Genomic DNA, 22,840 nt, shown 5'->3' on the forward strand with positions numbered 1-22,840 from the left:
AAGACCTAATCAAAATAATAAAATAATTAAGCCTTGAGAAAATAAGTACAACTTGAGGGGCTTTGGGGAAATTTTAATTGGTTTGGGGCCCTATGATTTATTACATATTCAAACAAAAATGTAAAACCAAAAAGGTCCTTTACTATATGTCCACTGTACCTGGTAAATTAATAAATGAATTTATCAAAAATGAAAGACTGTTTGATTTTTTCAGTCCTTCTTTTGTTGAAATCTTTGGCAACATTTTCTTCTGACAGTAGGTGCACCTCTACGCACGTACACATTTATGGTTCTGTCTTTAATATCATTAGCTGACACCCTTTCTATTTTGTCTTAAGCAAAACGGTGTTTTATTTGTCTGCTCCATTAACTGACAACATAACATGTTGCCAAAGTAGTACAAAACATTACATTTGGAAGTTGGAACGACACTGGAACCATGAAAGTGAAATTGTACTGCAGGTTTTTATGTGTTTTTGGTCAAACCTCAAAATCATATCAGAGGTGCACAACATTGTTTTTGTGTTCCCAACGATCAATACCAGTCTGACATTAACAAAGCCATACATCGGACATCGGTATCACCCTGAGCAACATCATCAGTGCCCTCATTTCACTTTGCCAAATCAATCCTCCTATCTCTTTCAATGTCCTCTTTTACGCTGGGGGTGGGGGAGGGCAATAGCCGGAAGAGAGAGGGTGAGAGAGAAGGAAGGAGGAAAGAAAATGAAGAGATGCAATATGGAGTGGGAGGATGTGCACAGACTAAGGAGAGTGTATCGATCCCTGCTTCACGATGGACTGAGAGGCCGCTTGTCACTCTGACAGCCAAAGGCAAATGGGCCATCACATGGGCAGCTTTGTGGCTGTGCTGACCGGCTGGAAAGAACAAAAAAAACAACAACAACAACAACAAAAAAACAGCCCAAAGGTTAAAGCGTTTCTGAGGGAGGGGGGGGATTCTAGCTAAGAGCAGTGCACCTCATTAAATACTCAGCGTAAGCCCTGTGGATTTCATTGATTGCTGGTGTCCAGTGATGCCTGAGGTTTATCCCGCCTCTCCCCCAATCTGAAAAGAGGCAAAATGAGCATGAAGCCCAAAGCGGGGATGATTGTTTTTTGCATCTTGAGTCTATTTCTGATGTGGAGATCTTAATTTGGGCTGGCCCGGGCAGCTAAAGTGGGTCATAGATTGAAGCAGACATGAGAGGGGCAGACGCATCTCACTGCCTCCACTCTGGTATACCACACCAACAGCCCACAACACACCTCCCCCCCACCCCTGAGTCTGCCTCATACAGCAGCATCAGTGAGATTATCATCTCATACTTGCGCCTTGGTGCACACTGCGGATACTGCGTGTGCAGCTTTGCCCAGAATCCTAGGGATCCACTTGCATCCCAATGAACACAATTGTTGCAGAGGCTCACCTTACATCCCCCTGCTGAAGTCTTAACCCCAATCCTGATTCCAACCCAAAGTCAAGCCCTGACCCTACTAATCCTCTTAAGGAAGTAAGAAAAGGCAAAATGTCCTCACTTTGCATGTGGGTGTTTTTTCTTTCTATCCTTATGAAGACCTTAGAGTTATTGAAATACAACACACACATGCCTCAGTAGGCTTTAGGACCCAGTATCTCCGCCGTAATAATGTAGTAGAATTGAGGAAAGGCAAAAGGGAGGGAGAGAGAGAGAGAGAGAGAGAGAGAGAGAGAGAGAGAGAGAGAGAGAGAGCTGTGTTTGCGAAGTCGGGGAAAAGCTGAGAGTGGCAGAAGAAAGTTGACACCGTGTAAGACGCAGCGCAGCCGCGACAAGGATTAATTAGATACCTTGTCCTGTCTGCGGGGACAGAGAGCGAGCCGAGCACGATGCTGTGCAGGGGGAAGGGGACTCTCTGACAGAGCATGCACACCACCACCAGCACCCACACCACCGCTGCACAGGTGGAGTTCGAGACAGGGGGGGGCATCCGCATGCATTCACCGCCGCATCAGCGCCCCTCGACGGACGGACGTTTGACTCTCTGTGACTCAACGCGCGCATTCCCTCTCTCACCTAAACACGTGTAGGATACATCCACAATCCACACACACGCACACACACACACACATTTTGCACATGCCCAAGCAAACCAGTGGATCAGTGTGGAGCAGTCAGCCGTGTGTGGATGGTATAAACGGGATTCCCCGTGTCTTCTCAGAGGACTCGAGTCGAGGACAGGACAGGACAGGACAGACCTGAGGACAGGACAGACCTGAGGACAGGACAGGACAGGACGGATCCGTTCCCAACGTAAAGGTGAGGAATTAGTTAAAGGAACCCATAGGAAACCCTGTGCTCTGACTGTTTTTGTTTCTTTGACTAATCTTTGACATTTTATTGCTAACGTTGCATATTATAAATGTTTTTGTTATTGTTCCCCCCCCCCCCCCACCCCAACCCCACCCACACCCCCTCCTCCTTTGTGAAACAGCATTCGCAAATCGTAATGATGACATTCACATAAAACAAAAATATGAAACGTGAAAGCAATGCTGTTACCTTCATAAAACCTCTAGTCTTCCTGTTCCATAACAATAGCCTACAGATTATATATATATATATATATATATATATATATATATATATATATATATATATATATATATATATATATATATATATATATATATATATATATATATATATATATCATTAAAATGAACTTTATTGATTAGTCTAATTGCTACAACCAAGCACACTATTCTTCTTCTTCCATTTCTTCTTCTTCTTCTTAATATTATTTAGGAGAGTATTGCTGTTATTGTGCGTTGTCATCTCTTATAGTTCTTTAAATATTCTTTTTTTATGAAAATCTTTTTTGGGTGGAGAGTGCCTACAGTCCTCATCTCAAATACTGTAAGATAAGATAAGGTAGCAGCTCAAATGCAAACACAACAGACAAGACAAATACAGATTCAAAGGAAATTCTAAGCTAACGAAAACACAACACTTTTTTTCAGTTCACAGTTTCAGGTGATTATACATCTAATGAAAAAAAAGAAAGTTATGAATATTATATTCCATTTCTGCCAATAGATCTCCTTAAATCCTACACCCTGCTCCTTTAAGGGGATCTCTGTTTTGACATGAAACCGTTTAATTATTGATTCAAGGCTAATGTTTGAGATTTATTCATTATGGTTGTGTTTCTGAAGTCAATAATCTAAATAGGTGTCTTTGCGAGTGAGATGCATTTTATATTACTGTAATATTGAAAAAGAGGACATGATAGCACCTGCTGTACAGTGCAGAAGTGAGAGCTCCTCAGTTCATTATTTTATAAAACTGAAGATTCATTTTCTCTGTGTATATTTATGAATATGTACAGTACAATAAAGGATATGCTGCTTTGGAGTGGAACCCCAACAGCAGCAGAGCAACCCGCTCACACACACACACACACACACACACACACACACACACACACACACACACAGCTCTGCTCCATTGTTTATGTTGCTATTGCTATTTCCTGCTGTAGCACAAGCCTGGAGTGCAGGAATATAAAATCGGTGCACGCTCAAGCAGCATTCCTGAAACGTGATTGAATGTGATTTGTGAGATCACGTGTGAAATGTAAAATGTATATCAGGGGACAGTGTAGAAAAAAGAGACACGCATTCCTGATTAAGAGCAGCTCTTTTCTCCGCTGACTGTGCTCTACTTGTTTAATGACCTATGTGTTTGTGTGTGTGTGTGTGTGTGTGTGTATGTATAATAGATCATCGCTCATGTAAAGATCTGTGAGAGGCTAATGGATTAATTAAACACACGCACACACACACACTAGGGCTGCTCCCTCTTAGTCGATTGGTCGATTAATCGGTCGTTTTGGTCTTATCTATTTAGATTTCTTAAGTCGATTAGTCATGTTTGATGCTTTTTTCATGCTGAATGACTTATTTCCAAGAAACGTACGAGCACATCTCTGGTAAACACAAGAATTAAAGTGGTGCTTTTGCATGACTCGTTGCGGAGACACTCAGATTTACAGATCTGTCGATTAAATCAACTAATCGATTAGTCGATACAATTGAATGAGTGTCAGTCGACTAAGAATTTCTTTAATCGAGCACAGCCCTAAAAACACACACACACACACACACACACACACACACACACACACACACACACACACACCCACACACACACAGACAGGTCATTACACAAATAACAGACCAGATGACATCAGGCTTTGCATTGTTCCTGCATTGTACTGTCTGTTTAGCCTCTTTTTAAAATTGGGGCAGTTCTCAGTGTTCACATACATTTTCACAGGCTTTACCATATATATATATTCAATATATATTCAAACAATAACAGGCTGGTGTAAGCCACCATTTTTTATAAAGAGTTTATTGCATGAATATAAGTTTCACTCAAGTCAAGAATATGGGGGGGGATAAGAGATTAAGATGGATTTTATTGTCCCAAAGGAAATTTGTCTCGGACAAACAAACAATATCTGCTGTTTAAAGAATTCAACACAACACAACATAGTGCATACATACATACATACATACATACTGTACATACATACATACACACATACATAAAGTACAGAGACACAGACTGCTGCATCACTCTGCATGGACATGCTCATGTTGCATGCAGAGACTGCCACTGGCCAACAAAATTGCACACTGCCCGTTGTACAACACATCATAATCAGTCATTTCTGGCTGTACAAAAAATGTCTAAGTTTATTTTTATTTTTTTTATTTAGAATTAGTCATCATTTAGCGACGGCAACTCTGGGCAGAGCTTTTTAACATTGTGTTGAAAGTGACAACAGCAAAATCTTCTTAATGTTATTACTTAAAGGCCCAATATGTAATATTGAATGACTGAATGGATAAATATTAATAACCACCTGTGTTTCGGTGTTTTACCATGCACTTTGTTGTAAATCAGCGTCATCAGACCTTAGCAATGTGTAAAACATGAAACCCTCCCAACGGAAATGTACACGTGTATACAACCAGTGTTTATGTAAGTACCCGTGTATGACATGGTCAACATCCACATACAAGCATTCACATCCATCCATGGGAACCCTGGAGAGTACTGCAAACAGCAGCTGTAGAAGATACTGAAGCACACGTGACACACGCACGCACACACACGCGCACGCACACGCACACACACATGACTACACGACCAACACAACATTGTGAGATATAGCGAGTCTCTGTACAGTGTGTCCCATGATGATCACAGATGCACATAACAGAACACTGAGTACAACATACAACACGCTCTGCAGAGATGCTGGAGCCATTTTCAACACATTGCAGATGGGTAACTTCTCTTTCCTCGGGCCTCATTACACACAAGCACCAGCTGTGTGAGCAGTTTTGTGTGTGTGTGTGTGTGTGTGTGTGTGTGTGTGTGTGTGTGTCTGAGGTTAGAGCAGGGCATACCGTGGACTGATATATGAGCTCACACTGTCACACACACATTCTGCACAGAGGGGTTCAGCGCCCGGTGTGACTGCTCTCATGTGTTATTATTATTCTGTGGAAATGATCCATCCTTTGCAGTCTAATGTGACCATCGACACATCCTTACTGAAAGGCAGGGCTACGTTGGAATTATCCCATCCAGTTATTATCAAGCCAAGCCGAGGAACAGTACTGAAATGGCAAATTAGCCTCTGCTTCATTTACCCTGCAGTGAGCACTCCACTCCATGGTGAATTTGTTTCCATAGGAACATGATGTTACTTTGGGCTTCACGAGCTGTGCAACGCGCTTCACACCGCTGCCTTTTTTTTTTTCTCGCTTATCTTTTCTTTTCAGTTTCCTCTCTGCTGTTGTCAGTCATTCCACACAGATCAAGGAGGGAGATATAGTGAGAAAAGGGTTCGGAAATACAATCAATAGCACCACTTGGGTTTTTAAAAATTTGTGTTTGGCATATCTCGAAGCCTGCTCTGGTCTTATCAGCCTGACATCGCTGTTATTCAAGACGTCCTTTTTTATTAGAGCCTACAGGCGTTTGCAGCACCAATTTCCTACAGCCACTATGCCATTTCTTTTCTTCCAGTGTGTTCTCTGTATCTGCATCGCCTTAATCTGTATCAGCTGAAATATTACAGAAACACTTCCAGCTCTGTACATCAGTGTGTACGTGCTTGAGAGGCGGTGTGTGTGTCAAAAAGACTGCAGAGTTGCTGAAAATCTATGTAAGAGTCAGCAGCAACAGTTCTCTGCTTTTTTGCGACGGGGTTTAAAGCACTTTTTCCACTTTGGTTGCACATTTCCACGTCTTAAGAACAAGCTTTCTTTTCGCGCAGCAAGCAGAAAATGTCGAGAGAAAGACAGGTTTTAAGTTTGGTACAGTGGCTTTTGCTGAAAGTATTGGCTGGATTATGAAGAACGGAAGGAGTCAGATCAAAAGCGAAAAAGAAGAGGGGTAGAAGTAACGGAGGGAGCTGAGTAAATGTGTGGTTGGGTATGTGTATGACAAAGCACCAGACTAGAAAAGGAGAGAGAGAGAGAGATAGGGAGGGAGAGAAGAGCCGCTCTTGTAAAAGTGTCGGCGGTGATTTGCAGCGGCGTCCTTGCAACCTTCCCTCTACCTGACTGGATGTTTTATGAGCGTTGCAGAATCAGAAGAGTAGGCCGGCTTATAACACAGCTGACAGAAGTCTTTTTTATGGTGGATGGGCAGAGGTGCAGGAGGGAGGGTGGGCTGTAATAAAGCTGAGTGCATCTCTCCGGGAATGAAGCTGCAGCGATTGGGAGGGAGGGGTGGGGAGGGGGGGGTGGGGGGTGGAAGAGAAAGGGAAGGCTGCTGAAGTGCTACCAATATTAGTGAGCATGAGTGCGTGTGTGCAGTATGCACCATATGTCCAGATGTGTGTGTGTGTGTGTGTGTGTGTGTGTGTGTTATGAGGGGGAGGCAGTTTGCTCAGAGCGGTGGCTGACGTCAGTGTGTTGAACGATCACTCAGCGTGTTCGGTGTGAGAGGTACGAGCCCTCCATAAAGAGCGGGTGAAGGTGGGGGGGGGGTTCCACGGCGAAGCAGTGTCAGCGCGCAGAGCAGAATGCAGCCCTCAGCACCACGCCAGCCCAAAGACACCCAATTATTCCCGTTTTTTTTTTCTCCTCGGTGCTGTGCAGCAAAGCTTGCAATAACAAGTCATTGAATTGATCTGGAGCCTGTGAAGCACTCTGCCATGCAGAATGAATACTTACTGATGAGATATTATGTCGTTTGTTGAAATGACTGTTTCCAATTCCACAGGGAATGAAAAGACCCTGAACAGAGACGTTTTTCATCTCTTCTCAGTTGTCAGCTCACAGCAGCATTTCTCCACCTCTCAGTTAAGTGCTAATTTTAGATCTCCTCAGTTTGGAATAGAGCTGCAACTAAGGATTATTTTCATTGTTGATTAATCTGTTGATTATTTTCTAGATTAATGGATTACTTGTTTGGTCTCTATAATGTCAGAACACGAACACGTGAGAAATGTGGATCAGAGTTTCCCAAAGCCCAAGATGACGTCCTCAAATGTCTTGTTTTGTCCTCAACTCAAAGATATTCAGTTTACTGTCACAGAGGAGAGAAGAAACAAGAAAATAGTCACATTTAACAAGCTGACATCAGACAATTTGGACAATTTTTGTCCATGACAAATGACTCAAATCGGTTAAAATTGATTATCAAAATAGTTAGCAATTAATTCAATAGTTGACAACAAATCGATTCATCTTTGCGGTTCTAGTTTAGGACACAGGAAGTCAGTCTTATGTGAGTTTACCACTAGGTAATGTTTTAAGTCACTTATCACTTCCGTGTTATGGGGCAATCAGGTGCATATGACCAACCATTCATCCATTTTCTAAGCAGCTTATCCTGTGCAGGGTCACTGGGGGCTGGAGCCTATCCCAGCATGCATTAGATGAGAGGCAGGGTACATGCTAGATAGGTCAGCACTGCTAACACATACTGTATACACTAAGCTGGGCAAATCTGACAACATAATTTACATGTCAATATAATGTAGCCACACTACACAGGGCCTATTTATAAAGATCTCCATCAACACTGAAAGGCCTGAATTGCAAAATGGAAAATGCCAATATGAAAACAGTTCAATCTCTTCTTCTTCGTTGTGTGATGGTGATGGCGCAGTGGATATGACACATGCCTTTGGTGTGGGAGACCTGGGTTAGATTCCCACTGCGATACATCAACCAATGTGTCCCAGTGCAAGACGCTTAACCCCTAGTTGTAATGTTTCAGTCAGCAAACAAAGAAACTGCATTGCAGCCAAGGAGTGAATACTCTGCTGAGTCTCAGCTGATTAAACCTTCTTTTTGTGGGGCTACAGCCCCAAATGTTATCTCAAAAGCCCCAAATCTTTTAGGTTCTTAAAATAACTTTTTTCATCTCAGTCTCTCTAACTGGACCGGTCCATCAATGGAGCAAAGTTCTATTACTGAGGAAATCTCGCTATTCGTTCTATATCATTAGTAACGCTGTTATGTGACTTAAAAAATAGAAACGTCAGGGGGCGCCTGGTTAGCTCAGAGTTAGGGTACGCCGTGTACGGAGTCCTTGTCGCAGCAGCCGCGGGTTCCCTTCTGACCTGCGGCCATTTGCTGCATGTCATTCCCAATCTCTCTCCCACTTTCCTGTCTTAATCTGTCCTATCAATCAAGGCAATAAAAGCCAAAAAATAGAAACGTCAGACAATTTTTTTAAGGTTAAAAGGGGGCAAAAATTGTCTGACGTTTCTAATTTCAGCACAAATGAGTCATCCTCTCAACATCTGCTGTGTTCTGGTTTCAGAAAGATGAAGACAGTTGGAGAACAGTTAGATACAAAACAGGATGTCAGCTCTACAGGATGATTCTTTCCCTTGGCAACTATCATGTTTTCCCAAATCATGTACAGATTTTAGGATTTCCATTATCAAATGGCTTGAAAAATAGTGCATAAAGCTGCCGTAACTGGAGCATGCCCCTGGACCCTCTCTAGGTTTGGGCCGAATGTTTACAATGTCTGGCTCCGCCCCTGCTTTGTGTCTGCTCTGGCTCTCTGTAATTTAATACACCTAAATTCACCATTTAGTTGTTCTCATTTCCATATTTCTTTGTCTCTGTTGTAAACAATTTTAAAACAGTGATATGTTGTTTTATTCAATTTTTAGGGTGCCATTTGAACAACTGGCCAATGGATTGACGTTATCCTTTTAAGCTGTAACTATCCCTGTAAAAATAAGATAAAAAAGTAACTTGTTTGATGTTATGATTGTAAAGTCATTGCAGAATACATAAATACAGCTAAATGCTAACGGCTGTACTGTGTGATCGCTGTACTGACATTTAGGGCCCTATTTTAACGATCTAAGCGCACAGCGTGAAGCGCATGGCGCAGGTGCGTTTAGGGCGTGTCCAAATCCACTTTTGCTCGTTTGACGGCAAACAAAAGGGTCCGTGCGCCAGGCGCATGGTTCAAAAGGGTTGTACTTAGTGTCTTCATTAATTAATAGGTGTGTTTTGGGCGTAACATGCAATAAACCAATCAGAGGGTCATCTCCCATTCCCTTTTAAAGCCAGGTGCGTTTGTACCTCGGTGCATTGCTATTATGATGGCGGATTAGCACCGTAACATTTTTATTTGCATGTTTGTGTGCTGCTGCGCTTCGCTGCGTGTGTGTAACAAGCATAGTGTGTGCGCGCTGTGCACTATGGAGGAAATATTTATTCATAATTCAAATTGAAAGTCCAAAGAGAAATTGAAAGTCCAAAGGGGAAAACAAAGCGAGTATTTGTTAGTTTAATATTTGGCTTTTGAATTTCAATTTATCATTGGCTTTTAATTTTCATTTAATATTTGGCTTTTGAATTTCAATTTAACATTGGATTTTAATTTTCATTTATTATTTGGCTTTTGAATTTCAATTTAACATTGGATTTTAATTTTCATTTGGCTTTTGAATTTCAATTTAACATTGGATTTTAATTTTCATTTAATATTTGGCTTTTGAATTTCAATTTAACATTGCCTTTTCATTTGGACTTGACACATGTCAATGTAAATGAGGAGGCGTGGCCCAAAGGCTGGGGGGAGGGTCTGAAACCAAAGGGGGTGCAGAGGCACCTTGTGAGCAGCAGGGGGAGCTTACTGCTGAGGAGCACACTGTTAAGCATCTGTCTGCAGATTCACCACTAGGCTGGGTCTTGTTTCACATGATAGAAAATGATGATGTAGGCTAAACACAAACCACATTTCATGCAACAACCGTGAAGTTTTCATGTAGTTACTATAATTGGGCCCGTGTTAGTGAGGACTAGATTAGGACTGGATTTAAAGCTGATTCTGGTTCCCAACTTCGTCCAAGGTGTGTCTGTTTAAAACACGACTCAGACAACTTCTCTCTTTTGATGTTATATTTAATTAAGCAACAGTAGAAACATGGGTGTGGGTAGCTCTGCTTACGCGTGTTTGTGTGTGGTCAGATCTCGAGGACGCACACACACACACACACACACACACACACACACACACACACAATCTCAACCGGATAGTCATCGTCCGAACTGCAAACTCTCCTTTTTCTTTCTCTCACTTTTTTCTCCGGGTGGTGCGCGCGGTGTGAGGTGCGTGTCCGCGCTATTCTCCAACATGTAGCCTACTGTTTATTTATCGCAATTGTGACATTCAACAGCGTTATCGCATATCACATATTTTCCTCGTATCGTGCAGCCCTAGAAGGCAAGCATGTGTGTGTGAGGAATAATACCTCTCTGGTCCAAACTGGAGTTAAGCTGTGAAGTCTAAATATTTTGTGTGACCTTTTTCTTCTCTTAACAGACCTCATCGTCCTTGTCACACTGGACAAAGAGCCGGCTGACTCCTCGTCTGTCCCCGAATGGAACCCTCTTAAGGTGGACGGGGTACATTGAAAATACATGTCCCAAAGGAGCGCTGCCGCGGCAAGCAACAGACCCACGGCCATAAATCAACAGCGGAGGACTTTGATTTCTTCATTATCGCTTCCTGCAGCAACAATAGAGGACAGGCATGTTGGCGGGCCGGCTGACCTGCCGGTGTGCACCATAGGATTCTATTTCTGGAGCCTCATTGCTTTTACAGATTAACTGCCCTCAAATATGGCCCCAATCCGTTCATTGCGCCACTAGTTTGACTGCTGCCGGAGGTTGTGCATTTTCAAGCTGCAAACACCCCGCTGTGCGTCACTCCAGTCATTTGAAGGCGGGCTGCCTTTGGCCTGTAAAAGCCAGTGCAAAAAAAACAACAACACACGGCTGTATGTCACAACAGACTGAAAGTCATTTTTGTTTTTCTCCTTACAATCATTTCTCAACTCATTGGCCATTTCCATCCAGAACGGTTGCAGGGAAAGATTGACATCCCGAGCTTTCATGCTAATAACATGACATTGTGCTTAGATTAAGACTTAACATGTGATTGCAAGAGACATTTTCCATGAGTCGCTGAGGGCAAATCACACTGAAAATCCCATTGCACAGTGTTTTCATTAGCCTGTCTGGGGCTAATCAAGGTCCTCCATCATCGGAATTGACATTTCCATATTGTATGAGAGAGAAAGTAGCCAGCATTAGCATATTCATGAACACTGACGCATTCAATCATGTGAAATGAAAGACGCGGGGCGGTCATCACAGCCCTGAAACAAATAGCTTATGACGTGAGGGAAAAAAAAGGATCTTGAATCCCCTTACACAGTTTCAGCACATCCCATACATAGCACACTGGGGAAAGCTACCACTGGATATTTTATAAACCTGGCGTGTGTTGTTGGCCTCTTGACCAAGGCCTATAATAACATGAAAATTAAGGAACAGGATTAAAGATGGATTATCACTGAAACACTAAAGCCACCAAAGCAGCTGCCTTTGCATAAACCCATCGGGCGCTCTTTAGGGAGATGCTCCGCACATTGATTTGAAGATTACATTTTGGTTGTTGATGTAGTGGCTTCTTGTTGGTATTAAAAGAGAGGGATGGAGAATTTAGATGAGGTGGAGCACCCTCTTTTGGGAGAAGGCCCCAATAACAGCCGTTCATCAGCTCCGGGGATGGGGCTGGGACCCGCGACCGGACAGGCCCCCGGCGGGACGTTTAAGGGCGTCTTGGTTAGGTGTGAGGAGGACAGGGCCTACCCTCCGTTAGCATGGAGGAGCTATTGTGGACATCCTCCAGAGCTTCAGCAGCAGCAGCTACTGGACCCTTGCTCCTTACCTCGCACACTGGAGTCCTTCTACCCGGCGGCCCCCATCTGGGGACACTCAGACTCCCTGCTCAGCAAAGACTACCTGGAGACCACCTTTGTGGACATTCGGCCCGGCTCCACCCTGGAGAGGAAGCTGCTGGCCGAGACGCAGGACTTCCGCAGCGAGGCGTACAGCGTGGACGATGAGGATGACCTGCTTCCCGACTCTGACGTAAGACATCCATCCCACTGACGTGATGTGGACCACATTCTGAAATTCAAAATTGTAAAATCAAGCATTCGTTTCAAACAAAATTATGTCAATTTCATGTAGGAAATAGGGCTGGGCATCGCCAATGATTTATACATATGCGCTTAGTACTTTATTTGATTCCCGATTCGATTACATTTCCAATTCAATATCAATTAGGTTAGGGAAAGTTCAGTTACATTACAAATTTGGCTTGATTATAAAAGAGATTTTTAGAGAACTTAAGCTGTACATTGTACAAGCATAAATCAACCCTCAAATATTTTTTCAATAATGCACCAGGTTAATGTTTACATTAAGAATTGACCACAAAACCTTTTTTTAAGTACTTTTTACTTGTACATCCATGGTTAAAAGGCATATATAAATTATTATTATTATTATTATTTATGAATTTTAGGATTTTATTTTTTTTTATTGGAGAATCGATTTTTTTAACCGAGTCCTAATAGGAAAGCAGTGCAACCATTTCCCTTTCTGCAGATGTTCAAGAGAAAGACTAGTAACACATAAATATGGTTGAAACTACCGATTATTGTCTTGCCTATTAGGCATATTAGGCGTCAGGAAATAGTGAAAAACTACCGGTATAATGTCCAAGCGGACATCTTCAAGTGTCTTGTTTTGAATAGGTTGGCATTAAGGATGGATAAATGACTGAAAAGATTAGACGAATTATCAAAATAGTCGCAGATTCATTTCTGTCAATTGACTAATCAATTCACTGGCTAATGGTTTCATCTCTACACGTAAATAATCATCATATCTCTCCATCTAATTTATACCACATCCTTTTTTTTTGTTCTTTTTTTTCGTTTGATGAAGTTTTGCATAAAAAGCAAGAGAGATTCATATTCTCAGTACAGATTCTGGGGAAAAAAACACAGACATATGAGAAATGTATTTCAAAGGTAGGCAGCACTTGAATGCTTGCTGTCAAACAGGCAGATTACATAAAGCTGTTCTCCTGCTGCGGTGCGGGTCAGGACACTACAGCACCGATGGAGGATGCCAGTTCTATTTCATAGATCACTGAGCAAAGCCCACCCTAGAGTGAAATGTAAATTAGCTTTAAGACTCACTACAGGGGTCATTTGATGTTTTGGGGAAATGAGAACGTATATGCTGTAAATGGCACGAGTAAGTAGCCGCTGGTTGTTTAGATTATTATCAAAAGTCTCTCCGCAAGGTTGTATCAAAAGGTCTAACTACCCTCTGTGAGCTAAAAGGCTAAAGGCTGTTTGACAATTATTTCTTCGATTTAGTCTCACGTTGCCAGCTCTATCTCCACAGCGCTGTGGAGTAAGGTCTGGCTACACCACGGATGCATTTTGGGATAGTAGAAAAAAAAACCACTTGGGTTTGTTTGCATTTCTTTAAACCAATCGTCTTGGACGGCGCTAAGCTCCGGACGCAGCGACTAAATAGTCTCGGGAAGGAACTTGTTTCGGTGGAACATTTGCAACCCGAAAAAGAAAACGCCACTTACAATATTAAATGAAGTTAACTGTTGACACAATACAGTAACGTGAGCTATTAGCTGGATACATGGTTAAACCTCTTTGGCTCTTACCAGTGTGTCCATGTGTCCATGTGTGCTTCGTCCACAGCAATCCCACCAATCGGTCCCAAAACCTCCCAGTTAGAGAGGGAATGCTGTAAACATATTCTTTGTTAATCTTTACAATCATTCATAGAACGATCCAAGCAGGCCTGCCTCGTTGCACTATCCAAATTCTCTTCTTTTCAAAACCATCTTCAATTTGTTGCCATTTGTGACATTTTGATGTCAAGCTTTATCCTGGAAATGTACTTCCGTTGATCCAGACTAATTAGATCACAAGCCAGTGGACAAACAGTAGTACCGAAGTACCGCAAACCATTCAAATCAAGAGGCGTTTGCTCCACAAGGACAAAAGAACAGTACATGAAATACCAAGCTCATTGTGAATGCTGGCAGTAGTTCAGGGAAGCACAGCCGCAAGCCTCTGGGAATAAAACTTTGCAGTGACCTCAAAGAGTCACACCACAGCATCTCCTTCTCCTTTGTTTCACTTCAAACACTTTAGTCAGACGACTCAATCTGGAGCCCAAAACGGCTTCATCGCGTCATTCTGTGGAGCTAATCAATACGATACGATGCCAAGGCAGGAGAGAAGACCTTCGGAGTCCTGAGTGACTTTACATATTAACACAGTGGGCCCTATTTTAACGATCTAAGCGCGCGGCGTGAAGCGCATGGCGCAGGTGCGTTTAGGGCGTGTCCAAATCCACTTTTGCTAGTTTGACGGCGGAAAAAAAGGGTCCGTGCGCCGGGCGCATGGTTCAAAAGGGTTGTACTTAGTGTCTTCATTAATTCATAGGTGTGTTTTGGGCGTAACATGCAATAAACCAATCAGAGGGTCATCTCCCATTCCATTTAAAAGCCAGGCGCCTTTGGACCTCGGCGCATTGCTATTATGATAGCGGATTTGCACCGTAATATTTTAATTTGTAATCTTTTGCATGTTTGTGTGCTGCTGCGCTTCCCTGTGTGTTGTGTGTTGTGTGTTGTGTGTTGTGTGTGTGTGTAACAAGCATAGTGTGCGCGTGCTGTGCATAAGCCTAGGTGCATTTTACTAATTCACTGTTAAAATAACAATGACATGCTGCTCTATTGACTTTAGACCAGGTTTTTGTTGGTCAATGGCACGATCACTTCCCACTGCCTCAAGATAGCAATACGCCAAGAATGCACCTGAACACACCTCCCTGTAAGACCAGAAAAGATGGGCGCAGGTGCATTTGCTATTTAAACGACGCGGGCGCTGGACGGGAAACTGACAACTGCGTCGGCCTTAAACTAGCGAAGTCCGTCTGGCTTTTGGCTCAATTCGACATTTCACTGTCGACAAAGAAATGCTCCAGAAAGATCACTCCTGATCAATGGTGGAATGTAGCTAAGTACATTTACTCAACTACTGTACTGAAGTACAAATGTTGAGGTACTCGTACTTTATTTGAGTCTTTTCTTTTCCCGCCACTTTCTACTTCTACTCCGCTACATTTCAGAGAGAAATATTGTACTTTTTACTTATACAATGCATTGTTTTATTATAAATGAAAGTAGCCAACAATATAAGGGTCTATAAGTCCAGCTGAAATGATTGGACCATTAAACACACAACTGTTTGGATCCTTTCCACTTTCTAAAATGGGAGGATTTATCTGCAATGAGAACTTTTACTTTTAATACTTTAAGTACATTTTCCTGATGACACTTCCATACTTTTACTTAAGTACCATTTTTAATGCAGGACTTTAACTTGTAACTTTTAATTTAGTAAAGGATCTGAATACTTGTTCCACCACTGCTCCTGATATATATGAGAATAATTCCAGACAGGAAAAATCAGAGAGAACAGGCCTATGGAGTGAATGACAACAGGAAAATGAAAATCACCTTGTGAACTAATCTTTAAAGTACTGTGTGTAATGATAATGTGCTCTTCTTTAATGGTTAAAATCAGAGAAAGATTTTTTTTATAATTAATTATTTTTATTATTTTTTATATTTTTTATTAATTTTTTTTAAAGGGTGCAGGTCTTTTAAGCATTTTCTCAAATGTTACGGGTGCATTTTTGGAAAGAAAAATGCACAATTATTTCACGCACAAAATAAAACAAGCAGAGTAATATGACAGGGTCGGAGTGAGAGAGGAAGTCAGGTTGAATATGCAGCTGTTTCAAAAAAGATGCGTGAGTCACGAATGGCCTGCGGTCAGCAGAGCTAGTGCACATCCACACTAACCCCATTCAGTCACATTGTCTTACAGGCACCAGCAAAGTTTTACAGTTGTTGTGGAGGACATGAACGCAACAAACCAAACAAAAATCACATTTTGAATGCTTCCATTAAACAGCGACTTAGTGCTAGAGCATATTATCTTTGTATGTTTAATGCAACTTTTAAAATAAATAATACTCAACACTATGACTATGAGTCCAGTTACAAAAAAATACATTTCTCACTTATCCTTATAGTGGTATCTAACTATGCACATAGTTTTGACTTTGCTTTGTTTTACCTCAATAAAAGTGATACAAGCAAGTGGCCAAACTCACAGTATTAATATAACTCTACACGATTCAGATGAAGAGCAATGGGCTGCCACAAAGTTGAAAGGCATTTAAAAAAAAAAATCACATTTTAAAAATGTATCATATATTCAGCATGTCTTTCCGGGAATCAGTGTCCCAGTTACTCTGGATAGCTCATAGATCTCTGAACTGCTTTGAATAAAATATGTAAAATGTAAAAAGGTTTGCAGTGTGTTCTGTGGAGTGTCTAGAGTTATGGGGACATTTTTTATGTAAAGATGTTGCTCTAGATTTTTTTTTTTTTTTTACGTAAATATGATGTTCAATTGCTGGAAAAATCAATCTCTAATTCATTGTGTGGAGGCAAAAATGTTAAAACCCGGGCAAACAAAAGCAAAACTACCTGCATAAACAGATACCATTAGAGTTAGTTTTTTTGGGAATGTTAATATAACCTGAACTCAACCTGTCTGAACCCCAGGACTCGTCTATTGATGACTTCAGTGATACAGACAGTGAGAGCAACTTCCCTCTGATGATCCCTCAGGACTACCTGGGTCTCGCCTTCTTCTCCATGCTCTGCTGCTTCTGGCCCCTGGGCATTGCTGCCTTCTACCTTTCACAGAAGGTACACACATGCACACACATAAACACACACACAGACAGACACACACACACAGACAGAAAGACGCACGCACACAGACAGAGATACACATGTACGCACCAGGCACGGCGCCAGGATTCCAGTTTTGGATGGGCCGGACCAATTTTGGGTGGGCCTTAAATTAAAAACGTTATCAAATCCCTGTTTAACCTAATACAAATGACTGGCTAATATACTTTAAAATATTATATATATTATATGTGCTTACATAATAAAGATTGTAATAGCTTGATGCTATTTATATGTTGTTGCATTGTAAAAAGTTTCGGTGCAAAGGTAGGATCTATCCGCAATCGCTCTCCTTGGTTCTGCCCAAAAGAAGAGCGCTTTGGACTCTCCATTACCACCATACCTGGCTGTGCTATAGCGCATCTCTCCTAACCTAAGGCCTATAGACTGTAAAAGTGGTCAGGAATCTAATATTTCCCCAAAACATAGTTTAGCTCTGCTCGTATAACATGAGGCCGAATATTTCACAATTCTTTTCAATCGTTTTAAGTTTTCAACAATATACAGATCAACAACACTGCCCGACAGTTTCAATCAATACTCGGCCACAGAACGTGTTCATTGACGTCAACTGTCATGTAAAACAAGACTCAAGTTATTTCCTTACTTTAGTGTGATGATTCATGTTATAAACATGTTTAACAAAAATAAATAAATCGCATTAACAAGCCCTAAAGCATTATTGGCCATAACAAGAGAAAACCATGAGGGAACAACAACTTGACAACAGTAACAAGCTGTTATAGAAATAGAACTGCGCCTGCAGCTCTGTAGCGGGTTATGAATTGATTATTTTAATCCATACATCTCATATAACGACACAATACAGTACAGGCAGAGTAGCCTTCACATACCTTACTGTTATCCTCTGGCGGTCCTACACAGTTAAACTCCCTAAAGAAGAAGTGACTGGATACTTTAGCACTGGTTGAGTTGCGGGCTCATCCACGGAAGACCGATCCACAGGGCTATATCCATAGGGGGCTATATCATCCACTCGCGAGGCAGAGGCAAAGGCTAGCATGGAGTTGGGTTAGAGTTGAGACAGGGAGGATTACACCTAGATTTGAAAGATTATGCCACAAGAGCTTTCAAACAGCACAGAGCTGTCCAATATGCATCGAGGATTTTTTTTTTTACATTTACATTTTAGAATCACAGTCTCTCTGTCCCATAATTCATACATAAGCTTCATTTAGATGTTTAAAACAAATAGAGCTGTGATTTGATTAAAGAAATTCTTAGTCGGCTAACACTCATATCATTTTGTCAACTAATCGATTAGTTGATTTAATCGAAAGATCTGCAAAACTATAAAAACAAAAAAAATCTGCAGATAAAATTTTTTTTTCATTCTGGTTCACCATTGAAAACTGTAAAAAAAAAAAAAAATAGCAGATTCCGTTTGGGCCTGCTCATAAGTTTCATGGAAATATTACATACATAGATTCAGCATGAAAAAGCATAAATAATGATTAATGAACTAAAGAAATCTTAGCCGACTAAGACCAAAACGACCATTAGTTGACTAATCACTAATATAGAAAACACAATTTATTGTCTACATTTGCAAAAAAAAAAAAAAAAAAAAAAAACATTAGAGATATACTCAACAAAGAATGTTTTTTCTTTTTGTGTTGGGGTTTTTCAGGTTGACAGAGTATGTTAGTACATTTGAACCACAATTCAAAAGGAAACAATCAGGGCAAAAAAAAAAAAAAAAAAAAAAAACAGAAACAAGTGCGTGTAGCAGATCCAACTTCATATTTAAAAATTTATTTAACAACAATCCAAAATGATGGCTGGAGCCCCCTGATCTAGACACCGGCCTACTGATGTAAACCCGAGAATAATGGGAAAGATATGGTTAATAACAGTATAATTGTTTTGTCATTAACACTATATTTCCCTTTATTCTGTGGTTTCCATCAGTAGGCAGGTGTCTCGATATGTAATCCCTGTTTTATAATAGTCATAGTTCCAATGCTAGCTCATATATTTTCTCTTCTCTAGCAGTCCAAAATCAGTGTCTGATCAGTCCTCAAAGCTGGTGGAAATATGGAGCAGGCCAAAGGGGGGAAAAAGGGGGACGCTATGACTGCTTAAACTATCCCATCAGTCAACATTACACTGACAGTGTGGAAAAGCCCCAAACATCTCTATCTCTAGTCGCTAGAGGCCCCTAGTTTATAAAGGCATCCTTCCAGCACTGCAGGGGCAGGGGGTCCCATTAACGCTTTTGTAAAGCTAACTGGCAGCAAGGGCCTTTTGATCAGATCAATGGCCTTCGTTAGGGTTTAATTAGAGTCCTAACAAGAAGCCCCAAGGTGATACAATTCCAATATGGTTGAGTACTACCTGAAACAGAGGTCAGAGTCAAAGATAAGGACCTCAGAGTGTGTGTGTGTGGGGGGGTGTAGGGGGTTGGAAGGAGGAGAAAGTGATGATCGAGGCACAAACGCAGGGTGTGATTCAGAGACGGAACATAATGTGGGCTTCATGGTGGAATGTAACTAAGTACATTTACTCCAGTACTCTACTTAAGTACAAATGTTGAGGTACTTGTACTTTACTTGAGTCTTTACTTTTCATGCCACTTTCTACTCCGCTACATTTCAGAGAGAAATATTTTACTTTTTAAACCACTACATTCCTCTGACAGCTTTAGTTACTAGTTACTTTACACATTAAAGGTCCCATGGCATGGAAATTTCACTTTATGAGTTTTTTTTAACATTAATATGCGTTCCCCCAGCCTGCCTATGGTCCCCCAGTGGCTAGAAATGGTGATAGGTATAAACCGAGCCCTGGGTATCCTGCTCTGCCTTTGAGAAAATGAAAGCTCAGATGGGCCGATCTGGAATCTTCTCCTTATGAGGTTATAAGGAGCAAGGTTACCTCCCCTTTCTCTGCTTTGCCCCCCCAGAGAATTTGGCCCACCCATGAGAAAGAGAGAGATGTCATGGCTTTCAAATGAGCAAAGTAGCAGTTGGTCAAGGCTACACCCCCAACATCCACCTTGCCCCCCCTCTCTCCTCCTCAATAGCATTTAAAGCTACAGACACAGAAATGGCACATCCTAAGGAAAGCTCATTGTGTGACTGGCTCTAGTGGCTGTAATTCTGCACCAAGGCTGAATTTCAGGAAAGAGACTTCAGATACAGTATTAGGGGACCACTAAGGTCTATATAAAAGAGACTTCAGATACAGTATTAGGGGACCACTAAGGTCTATATAAAAGAGACTTCAGATACAGTATTAGGGGACCACTAAGGTCTATATAAAAGAGACTTCAGATACAGTATTAGGGGACCACTAAGGTCTATATAAAAGAGACTTCAGATACAGTATTAGGGGACCACTAAGGTCTATATAAAAGAGACTTCAGATACAGTATTAGTGGACCACTAAGGTCTATATAAAAGAGACTTCAGATACAGTATTAGGGGACCACTAAGGTCTATATAAAAGAGACTTCAGATACAGTATTAGGGGACCACTAAGGTCTATATAAAAGAGACTTCAGATACAGTATTAGGGGACCACTAAGGTCTATATAAAAGAGACTTCAGATACAGTATTATTGGACCACTAAGGTCTATATAAAAGAGACTTCAGATACAGTATTAGGGGACCACTAAGGTCTATATAAAAGAGACTTCAGATACAGTATTAGGGGACCACTAAGGTCTATATAAAAGAGACTTCAGATACAGTATTTGGGGACCACTAAGGCCTATAAAAGCATCCAAAAAGAAGCATGTCATGGGACCTTTAAGATTTGTGCACACAAAACACATGTAATTTATAAAATCTAATGTTTTATTATAAATGAAACTAGCCAACAATATAAGGGCCTACAAGTCCAGCTGAAATAATTAGACCATTAAACACACACCTGTTTGGATCCTTTCCACTTTCTACAATGGGAGGATGTTTCTGCATTGCATACTTTTAAGGACTGTACATTTTCCTGATGATACTTAAATTCTTTTACTTAAGTAACATTTTCAATGCAAGACTTTTAGTTGTAACAGACTATTTTAACAGTGTGGTATTAGTAGCCTACTTTTACTTAAGGATCTGAATACTTCTTCCGCCCCCGGTGGGGCTTAGCGTGTGATAGGAATGAGTGGAAGAGGAAAGTGGAGGTCAGGGAGAACAGTGACAATTGATGATGAATGCCCCTCTCTCCTCTTATTTTCCCCCCCCGCCCCCGTCTAATCCTCATTTCCCTCTCCTTTCTCCTCCAGACCAACAAGGCCTCGGCTCAGGGGGATTTCCAGGGCGCCAACGCCGCGTCTCGCCAGGCTCTGTGGCTCTCAGTGCTCTCCATCGTGTTCGGAATCATAACGTACATCTGTGCCATCGCTGCGTTGATTTCCTACCTGTCTGGAAAGCCATCATAAAAGCAACTCATGCACACACACACAAAAAAAAACAGACCTCATACATGTCATATTATCAACACAACGTATCACCTGTAAATGTGAAATAATCACAGTCTTTGTCTGTCGTCATGTTTTATCTACAGCGAGATGGAAAAAGACAGTGAAAACAACTGGAGAGCTGGTGTATAGAGCTCAGCAGCAGACTGATCAATTCGTATGCCATTTTGGCGCGTTAACAAGACGCATAATCACTTTTTAGCGTGTTTATCAACGCCGTTTGGCCTCCATTGACTTACATTACCTTGCGATTGCGTAGGGAGATCAGTTGGGGTGGTGGATGGGTCAAACACAGGACTTTCACCCAGGAGGCCAGGGATCGTGTCCTGCGTGTCACGTTTCCTAATCCCAGCCATCGCTTTCTTCTTTTCCTAAACCCAACCCCGTTCGCGTGGCGTAGACGTACACGCGTCCCATTCGTTGGCGTAGACATACACGCGGACAGCTCAAAATGCGTACATATAACTCGCCACTTGGCTTTAGAAAAGTGGCGTGTTACGTTTACGCGAAGTCACGATATCACTATATTGTTGCAGAGTAATACCCCGTTCATTTTCTCCAAAAAGGATTTTTAATAATTAGCCGTAATGTGTAAACCATCCGATGTAGACTGGCCAGGAAGCTGTGAGGTTGGGAAACGAAAGTTTCTGTTCCTGTCGAAGATAGAAGTCCAAATGAAATCAACCTTGTTTTAAGAAAAACAGGTTTTATTCGCGAAGTCACGGAGAAGTACTACGCTACCCACAATCCTAAGCTTAACAGTGACGTTTTTGCTGCTCCCACTTAAGGCTATGATCGTTTGTGTACACAGTGTTATACCTTTTGCCTTTTTATCAGATTTCAAAATGTTGTTTTTTTTAACCCTAATCAAATAAGCATTTAACAGGGAAAATAATCACTTTTGGAACCAGAGCGGTTCAAAAATTGGCCGGTCAGTGTTGAGCTCTATAGATTATAGTCACTTCTTATTGGATTAGGACATAATTCAGCTCAGAGGACATTCCTGGCACGTTAGGGAAAATTATTGAAAAAGAAGTTATACAGTATCACTCCATTATAGAAGATACAGTCTGTGAATGTGATTAGTTTATTCACCCGAAGACTTCAGTTACC

The 22,840-nt window shown here is 41.4% G+C and overlaps 1 protein-coding gene across 1 annotated transcript; it reads left to right on the forward strand.

Moving 5' to 3' along the window:
* The first annotated feature begins 2,009 nt into the window (after window positions 1–2,009).
* On the forward strand, window positions 2,010–21,942 carry tmem91 (transmembrane protein 91). Its single transcript, XM_028574347.1, has 4 exons — window positions 2,010–2,297; window positions 10,872–12,487; window positions 17,088–17,234; window positions 21,533–21,942. Exons 2-4 carry the CDS (start codon window positions 12,047–12,049, stop codon window positions 21,686–21,688), a joined length of 744 nt encoding a protein of 247 aa, XP_028430148.1. The 5' UTR covers window positions 2,010–2,297; window positions 10,872–12,046; the 3' UTR covers window positions 21,689–21,942.
* Window positions 21,943–22,840: the final 898 nt, after the last annotated feature.

Source organism: Perca flavescens, chromosome 3 (genome assembly GCF_004354835.1).
Source record: "Perca flavescens isolate YP-PL-M2 chromosome 3, PFLA_1.0, whole genome shotgun sequence".
In the NCBI taxonomy this organism is placed as follows: Eukaryota; Metazoa; Chordata; class Actinopteri; order Perciformes; family Percidae; genus Perca; species Perca flavescens.

Bases quoted from the DNA above. Each gene is read 5' to 3' on its own strand.
- tmem91 (XM_028574347.1), top strand. From the start codon at position 12,047: ATGGAGAATTTAGATGAGGTGGAGCACCCTCTTTTGGGAGAAGGCCCC. The intron at 12,488-17,087 runs GTAAGACATCCA...TCTGAACCCCAG, and splicing joins ACCTGCTTCCCGACTCTGAC to GACTCGTCTATTGATGACTT. The intron at 17,235-21,532 runs GTACACACATGC...TTTCTCCTCCAG, and splicing joins CCTTCTACCTTTCACAGAAG to ACCAACAAGGCCTCGGCTCA.